Genomic DNA, 12500 nt, shown 5'->3' on the forward strand with positions numbered 1-12500 from the left:
AATGGGAAACCTGACATTATCGGTTAATGTTATTAAGCCCCGCCCACTGCTGTAATTTTGAGTCATTAGAAATCCAAAGACCGGGGGAGTGTTGTTTTAAAGATGTGGTGATTTACATTGGCTGGAGCTGACTGAAGGTCAAGTTGTTTATCGTCGTGGTCAGAGTCGTCTTAATGTAATGAGTGTTCAATGGTATTCAAATAAATGCAGTTTGTAAATAATTTCCCCTCGTGATAAACCTGTGAACTGTCGTCGTCTGTTTGTAGGATCTGCCCATCGTGAAGATCAAGAGCTTCAAGGTCCAGGACCTGGCCACGCTGAGGAAATATCTATTCCGGAAATGGAAGGATGTGAACTTCCCCATGAAGGAGTTTGAGCTGACGGAGTTCATTCCGGAGACGTGGGGGGTTAGGGACATAAATGAGCCCCCGGGGCCTTGAGGAACTCCCAGGGGAGGGAAACTCACCCCAGAGGTGGAGTTTGCTCGGGTGGTAGAGAGTTTCCCATTTTAGCCCTTTTCCACCAAAATTACTCTGATTCTTTAACCTGTTCCTTTCAAGATTCTTGGATCTCTCCAGTCAGCCTTGTATTTCCACTGATTCTGAGGTGAACAAATGATAAGTCACCAGCTGGGGGCGCTGTGGGGCTGGGTTCTGTTGCTGTGGCTGAATTCAGCTCCAGAGCCAGAGATAAAACAATAGAGTCAGGACAGAGTCATGGTTAATCCACTGTTTACAGCGCAGTCAGATCACAGTGAGATATGATACAGGTGTGAAAAAATAATAATGATACAGTGGAAAAATAAGATGAGATAAAACTCCCCTGAAGGAAATTGTAGGAAGTTGTGAACAACGGTAAAAAGTAGCTGACGGAGCAATTTCCTGTTTTTATTTCCAGATTTTTTTTATTTCTATAACACTCTGTAAATAACACGTCCAGCCCCACTGCGCCATAACACTTTATTTGAGGCTCTGAGATCTTTCTATAGCTTCTTTATCTCGACGCCATTATGGTTAATGCTAAAGAAACAACTCTGGGATTTCATTTTCTGGTTCAGGAACTTGCTTATGTTGATGGAAACACTCCGGTTCCACACTGCTGGAAATGGGCTATTCTTGGGTTCCTCTGGTTCTGGGGGTCTGAATCTGTAGTAGCACCATCACAAGGATAGAGGACCCTGCATTACTTATATCTAAATGAACCAGGTTCTGTGGAGTGATGCCATGAGAACAAAGAGGATTTTAAGACTGCTCTGGGGTTATATATGATCTGTATTTAACTGTGTAACACTGTGGTTAGGACAAAGGACGTCAGAACTGACATTAGACATTAGATATCTGGTAGTTGTAGTGGAAGATGATCATATTTTATTCATTTCTAATAAGAAATTTGACTTTTTTCACTCTCTTTGGGGTTTGACTTTAAAACTCAGACTTTCGACTGGTCTCTCAGAGACAGCTCCAACTCCCCAAACTCAGACTGGACTCTGAGACGGACCCAGAGAGGGTCGTAAATTCTGATTACACAAATCAAAAATGGAAAGTATAGTCATTCGTATAAAATGATTTTTGTATGATCTCAGGTAGGAACCAAGGTCACCACAGACTCTGTGTGTTATTTGGTTAAGAATGATGTAAAACATGGTTTTCTCTGAATGATATTACTTTGTGTTAACGTAATCTTTTTTATAGCAAAAGCATGATTCAGAAATCTTAATGATTAATTAATTATCACTGATCCCTACACGATGTATTTCTGATTCTATGGATGAGCAGCATGTTAAGGTTCACAAAGTAAACAGACTATTTTAGTGATATTCCAGTGATGCAAGAATTTTGTTTCCTTACAGTGATGTCAGTATTCTGTATTGTTTAAATTTCCTGTGATTTTACCAATAAACATTGATTTAACAATAAAAAGCCCTCGTCTTCGTTTGCTAAATATAACCCAGTGTTCTGTTGTTTGTTTTGGTTTTCTTAAAATCTATTGGTCCAAAACTTACCAGTCAAAATGCACTATGGTTGTTGGATGGATTGTCCATATTTTAGCCAATCAGCAAAACCTGAGCATGGGCATTTTCTTAATATCCTGTGAAAAGTGGAAAATACCGGCATTGTGTACACAATACAGTTCTCTTAATTTAATCAGGCTGTGTTCATGATTAAAATGGCGAAAAGACTCTGGTGGGTTTGTTGTATGCTGGTTTTATTTGCTAGTTTTTTCGCTAGTTTAATTTGCTAGCTTTATTCGCTAGTTTAATTTGCTAGTTTCATTTGCTAGTTTTATTCGCTAGTTTAACTCACTAGTTTTATTCACTAGTTTTATTTGCTTGTTTTATTTGCTAGTTTTATTCGCTAGTTTAATTTGCTAGCTTTATTCGCTAGTTTAATTTGCTAGTTTAATTTGCTAGTTTTATTCGCTAGTTTTATTTGCTTGTTTTATTTGCTAGTTTTATTCGCTAGTTTAATTTGCTAGCTTTATTCGCTAGTTTAATTTGCTAGTTTCATTTGCTAGTTTTATTCGCTAGTTTAATTTGCTAGTTTCATTTGCTAGTTTTATTCGCTAGTTTAATTTGCTAGCTTTATTCGCTAGTTTAATTTGCTAGTTTCATTTGCTAGTTTTATTCGCTAGTTTTATTTGCTTGTTTTATTTGCTAGTTTTATTCGCTAGTTTAATTTGCTAGCTTTATTCGCTAGTTTTATTTGCTGGTTTAATTTGCTAGTTTAATTCACTAGTTTTATTTGCTTGTTTAATTTGCTAGTTTTATTCGCTAGTTTAAAACACAGTGTCCAGTCCCTGACAGCTAAGATCAGTGTGTGATTTTATTTTTTTTAATTAATCAAATTTGACAAAGACAAATGTTGTTTTTATTTTCTGTGCTGTATTTCTAATATGTGCTGAGTTTAGTGACGAACAAAATGAGCAACAAAACAATGTTAGCAACAAGAGTTAGGTTATGGGAGCAGCAACTGGAAATATCTATATTCTGATCAGCATTGTGGGGGGTGAAGGGAATGTAGGACTTTACCCGGCAACAGTAGAAATGTGTGTGTGTGTGTGTGTGTGCATAAAATGCTGATTTAAATATTGAAATATTCTGCTTGAATTTATATTCTGTCTTTGGACCCAGAGATTTCAGCGGGTCGATGAAATAAAGACGCTGCTGTGGGGAATAAACCATATCTCCTTTCTCCCTTTCCCTCTCTGTCTCTCTCACCACCTCCACCCCCCACCACCCATTTCTCTCCCCCCCCACCACCCATTTCTCTCTCTCTCTCTCTCTCTCTCTCCCCCCCCCCCCCCCCCCCCCCATTTCTCTCTCTGTCTGATGTAAATCATCCTGAGAGTGAAGGCATCTGTTGCCCCGCCCACCTCCTAGAACACAGGGCGCTGGTGTCATTGTAATTCATGTTGCCAGGCAACGGGGGAGTCGTCATAGAAGCCCAACAATAAAAGGATGACATGTACAGTGATCTGCTCTGAAGCTGAAATATTCCACCATCTTCCGCCATCTTTTCTCTCTCTCTCTCCCTCTGCACACTCTCGCTCGCCCTTCATTATTCCTCCTTCGCTCAGACCCTCAGACATGTCATTAGAGCTTCTTCCACCCCAACCTCACCCCCCCACCTTTTCCCCGCCAGCACAGGCTGTCCGGTTCACGCCACCAAACAACCCCCCCCCCCCCCCACCTCTACCTCCACTCCCCCCCCACCCCTCAAACCAAAACAAAGGAAAAGAGAAAAGAATAAACACAATAAGGAAGAAAGAAAGAAAATAGTGATATTCCATTTCAGAGGGTGTTTCCTCCGTCTCTTTTTTCTCTCCTGTTTTTTTTTTCTTCCTCCCCAGCCCTTTGTGTCGACAGGGGAAACCATTTTACTTGCGCGAGAGCGTTTATCAAAATGGATTCCAGAAGATGGATATGAAATCCATCTGTTGGCCTTGGAGGGAAAAAAAGGAAAGGGAAAGAAAAAGGGTGACGTACGCCAGCAGTGCGCTGCATATGAACAATGGCGTTAGTCAGAGGAAGCACTAAAAGAGTGAGACAGTGAGAGAAAGACGGAGATGACTTTTATCCTAACGGTCTTTTATTAATCAAGACAGTAAGGCATCACAACAGCAATGTACAAAGTTATTTAAAGTCTTTCATTAAAACCAAAACACATTTTCTACCCATGCAACAGTGAAAGTGTTAGAGGAGTGAGGACTGGGACCAGTCGCTTTTATTCAGTCCATCCCTTATCCGATCTCTCCGTCTGATCTCTTCCTCTGGCGCCTCTGTCCAGTATCTCCCGCTTCAAAGCTCTGTCCCATCTCTCTGTCCGATCTCTCCGTCTGATTTCTTCCTCTGGCGCCTCTGTCCAGTATCTCCCGCTTCAAAGCTCTGTCTCATCTCTCTGTCCGATCTCTCCGTCTGATCTCTTCCTCTGGCGCCTCTGTCCAGTATCTCCCGCTTCAAAGCTCTGTCCCATCTCTCAGTCCGATCTCTTCCTCTGGCGCCTCTGTCCAGTATCTCCAGCTTCAAAGCTCTGTCCCATCTCTCTGTCCAATCTCTCCGTCTGATCTCTTCCTCTGGCGCCTCTGTCCAGTATCTCCCGCTTCAAAGCTCTGTCCCATCTCTCTGTCCGATCTCTCTGTCCGATCTCTTCCTCTGGCGTCTCCGTCCAGTATCTCCCGCTTCAACGCTCTGTCCCATCGCTCAGTCTGATCTCTTCATCTGGCACCTCTGCCCAGTATCTCCCGCTTCAACGCTCTGACCCATCTCTCTGTCCCATCTCTCCGTCTGATCTCTTCCTCTGGCGCCTCTGTGCAGTATCTCCCGCTTCAAAGCTCTGTCCCATCGCTCAGTCTGATCTCTTCATCTGGCACCTCTGTCCAGTATCTCCCGCTTCAAAGCTCTGTCCCATCTCTCAGTCCATTCTCTCTGTCCGATCTCTTCCTCTGGCATCTCCATCCAGTATCTCCCGCTTCAAAGCTCTGTGCCATCGCTCAGTCTGATCTCTTCATCTGGCGCCCCTGTCCAGTGTCTCCCGCCTCAACGCTCCATCCTCTCTCTTTGTCCGATCTCCGTCTGATCTTTCTGTCAAGTCTCTCTGTCTGATCTCCTCACAGCTGTTCCAGCACATGACCCCCATCGCTCCTCTCCTCCTTTCTGCCGCCCCCCTCCCTCCCCTCGTTCGTTGAGGTTTGGCTGTAAAGGTGCTGCTGAGTGTTGGGAATGCTAATCTCTCTCACTGGGGTGTGTGGTGGCTGGAATAGGGGTGTGTGTGTTAGAGGACTGGGATTTGTGAGGTAGTGGACTGGAGTGTGTGTAGAATTGAACTGTGTGTGTGTGTGTGTGTGTGTGTGTGTGTGTGTGTGTGTAACAGACTGGAGCGTAGGGGACCAGGGTGGTTTGCAGTAGCAGACTGTAGCGTGAGGTAGAGGACTGTTGCGTGTGTAATGTGTTGTTTAGTAGATTGGTGTTTGTGTGTGTGTGTGTGTGTGTGTGTGTGGTAGTTAAGTGGACTGTGGTCTGTGGTATCAGGCAGTGTTGTAATATATTGGAGAGTGTGGTGATATAGTGAAGTGTGTTGTATCAGACAGGACTTGGTTTTATCAGATTGGAGTGTGGTATCGGATCGGAGTGTGTGTTATCAGACTGGAGTTTGTAGTATCAGATTGTGTGTGTGTGTGTGTGTGTGTGTGGTTATAGATTGGACTGTCTGGAGCTTTACTTTAGGAGACTGGGGCCTTCTCCATATTCATCCAGTATCAAACACCCAGAGAGAGAGTGGGAGAGATCCAGACAGACAGACAGATGGTGAGTGAGAGAGAGACAGACAGAGAGTGAGTGAGAGAGAGACAGACAGACACAGAGAGTGAGACAGATCCAGTCTAATTAGAGCCGAGCTGCGTCTGACTCCGAGGTTATTCCTGATGTGCAGAATGTGTGAGGGAGTCCAGTGGGATGACCACGAGTTCAGCCGGCTGCAGGTTTGTAGTCCGACTCCATGGTCCGAAGTGTGTGTGTGTGTGTGTGTGTGTGTGTGTGTGTGTGTGTGTGTGTGTGTGTGTGTGTGAGATATTTCCGGTTCTTGGTGATTATCCGCAGGTCTTCGTTGTGGTTGTTTTCAGAAGAACCAGCGGAAAGTGTCTGCCGCTCCGACTGAGGAGGCTCTCTGTGGAGAAAACACACAGGAGAACATCAGAGAAGCCAGGACACACACACACACACACACACACACACAGCCTTATCATGACTGAGTCCAGCGTCAGCCCCTCAGGCCGAGGGCAAGCGTCCCAGTATTTACAGCAGAGAGAGAGGCACAGACGGACAGCAGGAAAACACGGGACGGAGCAGCTGCTGGAGCCGGACTCCTCCATCTGCTCCGGCTCAGACAGGTCCAAGGGTCCCTACGTGTTACCACACACACACACACACACACACACACACACATACACTTACATATATAACACACACCACAACCCAACCCAGACAAACAAGCTCCCAGACACTGTACACAAACACACACAAACTGCCCAAACACACACACACTACACAAACTTACACAAATTCAACACACATACACTACACAAACACACACACACTACACAAACACACACAGTCTGCCCAAACACAACACACACACACTACACAAACTTACACAAATTCAACACACATACACTACACAAACACACACACACACTACATAAACACACACAGTCTGCCCAAACACAACACACACACTACACAAACACACACACACTACACAAACACACACAAACTGCCCAAACACACACAAACACACTACACAAACTTACACAAACACAACACACATACACTACACAAACACACACACACTACACAAACACACACAGTCTGCCCAAACACAACACACACACACTACACAAACTTACACAAACACAACACACATACACTACACAAACACACACACACACTACATAAACACACACAGTCTGCCCAAACACAACACACACACTACACAAACACACACACACTACACAAACACACACAAACTGCCCAAACACACACAAACACACTACACAAACTTACACAAACACAACACACATACACTACACAAACACACACACACTACACAAACACACACAGTCTGCCCAAACACAACACACACACACTACACAAACTTACACAAACACAACACACATACACTACACAAACACACACACACACTACATAAACACACACAGTCTGCCCAAACACAACACACACACTACACAAACACACACACACTACACAAACACACACAAACTGCCCAAACACACACAAACACACTACACAAACTTACACAAACACAACACACATACACTACGCAAACACACACACACACTACACAAACTGCCCAAACACACACAAACACACTACACAAACACAACACACACACACTACACAAACTTACACAAATTCAACACACATACACTACGCAAACACACACACACACTACACAAACACACACAGTCTGTCCAACACAACACACACACTACACAAACTTACACAAATTCAACACACACACACACTACACAAACTTACACAAATTCAACACACACACACACTACACAAAAACACATAAACTGCCCAAACACAACACACACACACTACACAAACTTACACAAATTCAACACACATACACTACACAAACACACACACACACTACATAAACACACACAGTCTGCCCAAACACAACACACACACTACACAAACACACACACACTACACAGACACACACAAACTGCCCAAACACACACAAACACACTACACAAACTTACACAAACACAACACACATACACTACACAAACACACACACACTACACAAACACACACAGTCTGCCCAAACACAACACACACACACTACACAAACTTACACAAACACAACACACATACACTACACAAACACACACACACACTACATAAACACACACAGTCTGCCCAAACACAACACACACACTACACAAACACACACACACTACACAAACACACACAAACTGCCCAAACACACACAAACACACTACACAAACTTACACAAACACAACACACATACACTACGCAAACACACACACACACTACACAAACTGCCCAAACACACACAAACACACTACACAAACACAACACACACACACTACACAAACTTACACAAATTCAACACACATACACTACGCAAACACACACACACACTACACAAACACACACAGTCTGTCCAACACAACACACACACTACACAAACTTACACAAATTCAACACACACACACACTACACAAAAACACATAAACTGCCCAAACACAACACACACACTACACAAACTTACACAAAGTTTCACAGTTCACAGTTTACACAAGCACACACTAACCACATAAACACCTATAGATTCTCCACAAACACACACTAACCACACAAAATCCAGCACACTTTATATAAACACTTGCACACACATACACACACACACACAAGCCACATAAACACCTGCACGCACTATACAAAGCAGACCATACCATCACAAAGCTACATAAACACTCCCCTTTACAACACACACAACTACAAACTCTCCTTTACACACACCATCACACACTCCACAAAAAAACACAATATTTATATACACACAAGTTGCAACACACACACACACACTCCCTCTCTCCTTTACACTCACAACTTAAACACACACACACACTTTTACATTCACCACAACAACAAAAACTATAAACACACACACACACACACACACACATCTATGCACACACAGCTCACCAATGAATAAATCACACACACCCTCACACACTGCCCTGTAGCCCCCAGCGCTCCTCAGTGATTTACACACAGCCCTGATGCGACCAACCACCAGCGGCAACAGGAAGCCAGCAGTTACCTCTTAATTTCACGCTAACCGCTAAAGCCTTGGGCTCATTATCACGCGTTAACCCTCAGGGCTAGCGTCTCATTTCAGAGCTGCTTTAAACTCACGCTGAGGTTCTGCAGCTACCAGTGAGAACCTTGAGAGGCATGAAGTCCTAGTCCTGGGGGGGTACTAACGGTAAACAAAAAAAATCCAAACCTAATAATTTGAGCGATCCACACAGTTTTCTGATTTACAAGGTCATTAAGGAGGTGTAACAAGGTTTGTTACATGCTAACAGGCTAACACTGCTGCCCACTTAACTGTCATCAAAAGAAACCTCACCAAAATAAGCTCTGAGCAGTGTGGAGTTAAGAGGTTTTGTCTGTGATAGGTTCCATATTGAGGAGTTACTGTTAGTGTACAATAGCATTGAATTTTAAGTTACTGGACTGTTAGCACGTAGCATTATTTAAACAGAACTGCTTTATGAGCTTGTTATTCAGAGCCATGTTAGCTTGTAGCATTATTGATATAGAACTCCTTAATGAGCTGCTAAATCAGAACAATGTTAGCTTGTAGCGTGTAGCATTAGAGAAGTGTGCTATTTTCCACAGAATACGAAGACAGGCATTTTCTATATTAATTTCTACATTAATTTCTGTGACATAGAAATCTGGCTCAGAGGCAGAACTCCTTATATTTCATACATGAAGCTTCTTAAACAGTTGCAATAAAAATTATTCAACCCCTCACTGCAAATTAGGTTCATTAGCAAAGTTTACAAATTTCCAGCTGTTTGCAATTATACCAATCAAACAAGAACATTTTAAATAGGTCACAAAACCCCAATTATAATGACTACTGCAGTCTCAGAATTATTCAACACACTCATAAGAGCACACATTTCCAGATCAGCTGCTATCTCTAGTGCAAAGGCTTCATTATTGGCTTCAGATATGCTTGATATACCTGGACTGGCTAGGGGTGACGTTTGATTGTACATTAAATATATGGCTACGTCAAGAGAGGTGTTAAAAATATTGAGAAGAGATCATTGTCTTGCTGCAACAAGGAAAAGATATAAACAGAGAGCAGAGGCACTGAGCTCCATTTGGAAACACAGTTTGTGAGTTCACAGTTAAAGGAACTCAGGCCACACTCCTTAGTAGAAAGACAGAAAGTGGAACTATCACCGAAGGCCACCAGATTGGGCAAAATCCCACGGGAGAGTGAAAAAGACCAGCGGCAAGGTTTTTTTTGGAGAGACCATCACCGTCTCCTGACTAGGGCCCGGCACCATAGCCACGTTTGGTGGTCGATACATTGTTCCAGAAATGACTGTGATAAAATATATTATTGTCACTTTAAGACCAATTTATGCCACTGTTTTAAAGATAATGTAACAGCATAATAATGCAAATGACCTGGAACATCAGAAACCTATGTATTCAGAACATCGAGATACGGGAATTATTAAAAACGTAAGTAAAATACAAACATTGTTTCAAAACAAATCGACACAACAGCCGCAGAATAAATTGAAAAATCAAATATCAGAACAGAGGGACAGCAGAAACATTGGTGATGTTCATTCTTATGTAAACAAACAATGTAAACACAACGATACTAAGGGCAGCTCCATATGTTGTAAGTCGATGATGTAATTATTGCGCGGGTCCATGACTTACTTGAACCTCACAGAAAACCTTTGGTGGGATTTGAAGGAGGCGGTTGCATCTTTGCAAACTGAAATATATTAGTGAACTGGAGGACACTGCCCACGAGGAACGGACTGAGGGTCCTCGGAAACACTGCCAGAAGCTGTTGTCTGGCTGTGCCTCTTATTTGCAGCAGGTCATCCAAAGCTAAAGGCTGCCACTGAGTGCTAAAGACGCTTGTAATAAAAGGGCTGAAAAAATTCTGAGACTGCAGTAGTCAATAAAATAGCATTTTGTGTTGAATTTGGAGAACACCGTTCTGATGTTAGTTTTATTTAATTGCTGTTTAAATTGCTCTTGTTTGATTGGGTTTAATGCAAACAGATTATATTTGGTAAATTTCTCTAATAAAATCTCGCTAATAATTCTGATTTGCATTGGAGGTTGAATAATTGTGACTGCATCTGTATGAGCACCACAGGCACGACATGGAAGAAAAATGACACGTGGAATTTACTTTATTTATTTATTAACGTCAAAGGGTTGCATTTAATTAAATCATCTACCTCCAGAGATACAATCTGACTCACGTTTCTGGAGGTAGATGATTTCATGTCATACACCTCTTTGACGTAAAAATGAAGTAAATTCTTGGTGCTATTTTATCTGTGCAGAGTGATGCGGACGTCTACAGTAGCTCTGAAATAGACTGGATCCGTTCAGGATTACGGTGTCTACAGGTGTTCACATCTGCACTGTTTACTAATCAAGTCCTCTCCTTCGTTTAGGAATGCGACTCATTAGTGAAGTCAAGCGAAGTCTCTCTCTCTGTGAGTGTCTCTCTCTGTCTCTCTCTCACTCTCAGGGGGCTGGGTATCGCTGGTCTACAGCCATATGGACCTGTTCCCCAGTGTTTAGCCCAGTGCAGCTACTGCTGGGTTTGTGGAAGGTTGCCATGTCCTCTGTTCTGAGAGCAGCCTTTTCTGATTATGCACTGGTGGAAATCTCTAGGCGCCTCCTGATTCAATTTGATTTCCATCTCCGTTCAGGTGCCAGGATTGTTAAACAATTTCCGGTCGGATTTCCAACACCTTTCTAATGGTTTTGGGTTTGGGTTCGTTTTTTCACCAGGTTTCGATGTGATTTTAATTCAGTTCTTGTGCAATTTAATGCTTTAACTGAAATTGCTCATGAAAATAATATTCAAATCATATTCAAATAAAACCAACGCGACGAAACTGAGCAGAACATTCAGCTGTAGATTTATATCAATAACTCGTCTGAAGCATCAGGGCTTTTACACAAAGACTGAGAGCGTCCCGTGGATGATATTCTCAGTCTTGGAGGAGGACACTGGGACGTTTTTGGACGTGTGTTAATACGTTTAAAAGTGTAACTTATAATTGTATTTCTAAATTAATTCTCTTTTATTTTTACATTTTTTATGGTGACTGTGTGTCGTATTAAAATCACAGTCTCATTTTCTTCAACAGAAAAGAACCTAAGACTGGAGCCGTGTGGAGTGTGAAGAGTTTATTGGGCGCTGCGTTGGTTCTGAGCTCCATCAGGAAAAAGCTGCAGAAGACTGTGATGGGTTTGTTCTGTTCTTGGGGACAATACTGTGTCCTAAAGTCTGTGTGAGTGTGGGTTTAGACCAGTTACAGATGAGGAACTCAGAGTCGGAGTCGGGAACGGAGCGCATTAAGAGTGCATTTAAATGTTATGGCTATATTTTGTTGATTAAAGAGTTAAATGTTGTTTTTAATGAGACGCACAGTCACCAAAGAGTAGGAGAAGGTTTTTAGTTTTTAATTAACATTATACATTGCACAAAAACGTGTTTAAACTTATTTGTACGAGTGAGGCGTTGTGTGCTGCAGTTTTACAGTTTGTACTTCGGTAAATATTTTTTAGAGCAATTTACTCATTCTCCTCCACCGCCGGACTCTCTCAGAATATTATACTATTCTTTAACGCCTCTGAGTGTGTGGGG

At 42.5% G+C, this 12500-nt stretch overlaps 2 protein-coding genes across 3 annotated transcripts in view; one reads left to right on the forward strand and one right to left on the reverse strand.

Moving 5' to 3' along the window:
- Nucleotides 1–1875, forward strand: part of LOC136696843 (antiviral innate immune response receptor RIG-I-like) — a 26327-nt gene extending 24452 nt beyond the window's left edge. The window contains exon 19 of the mRNA XM_066671557.1: nt 267–1875. Coding sequence (XP_066527654.1) covers nt 267–440 — 174 coding nt within the window. The 3' untranslated portion in view covers nt 441–1875. The remainder of the gene's footprint in view (nt 1–266) is intronic.
- Nucleotides 1876–4113: 2238 nt separating this feature from the next.
- LOC136696823 (uncharacterized) overlaps nt 4114–12500 on the reverse strand; it is an 11342-nt gene continuing 2955 nt past the window's right edge. For both annotated transcript variants that reach the window (XM_066671523.1, XM_066671522.1), the window contains exon 3: nt 4114–6161. In XM_066671523.1, the coding sequence (XP_066527620.1) occupies nt 6114–6161 (48 nt within the window). In that variant the 3' untranslated portion in view covers nt 4114–6113. The remainder of the gene's footprint in view (nt 6162–12500) is intronic.

The sequence above is a fragment of the Hoplias malabaricus genome, chromosome 5, assembly GCF_029633855.1.
Source record: "Hoplias malabaricus isolate fHopMal1 chromosome 5, fHopMal1.hap1, whole genome shotgun sequence".
In the NCBI taxonomy this organism is placed as follows: Eukaryota; Metazoa; Chordata; class Actinopteri; order Characiformes; family Erythrinidae; genus Hoplias; species Hoplias malabaricus.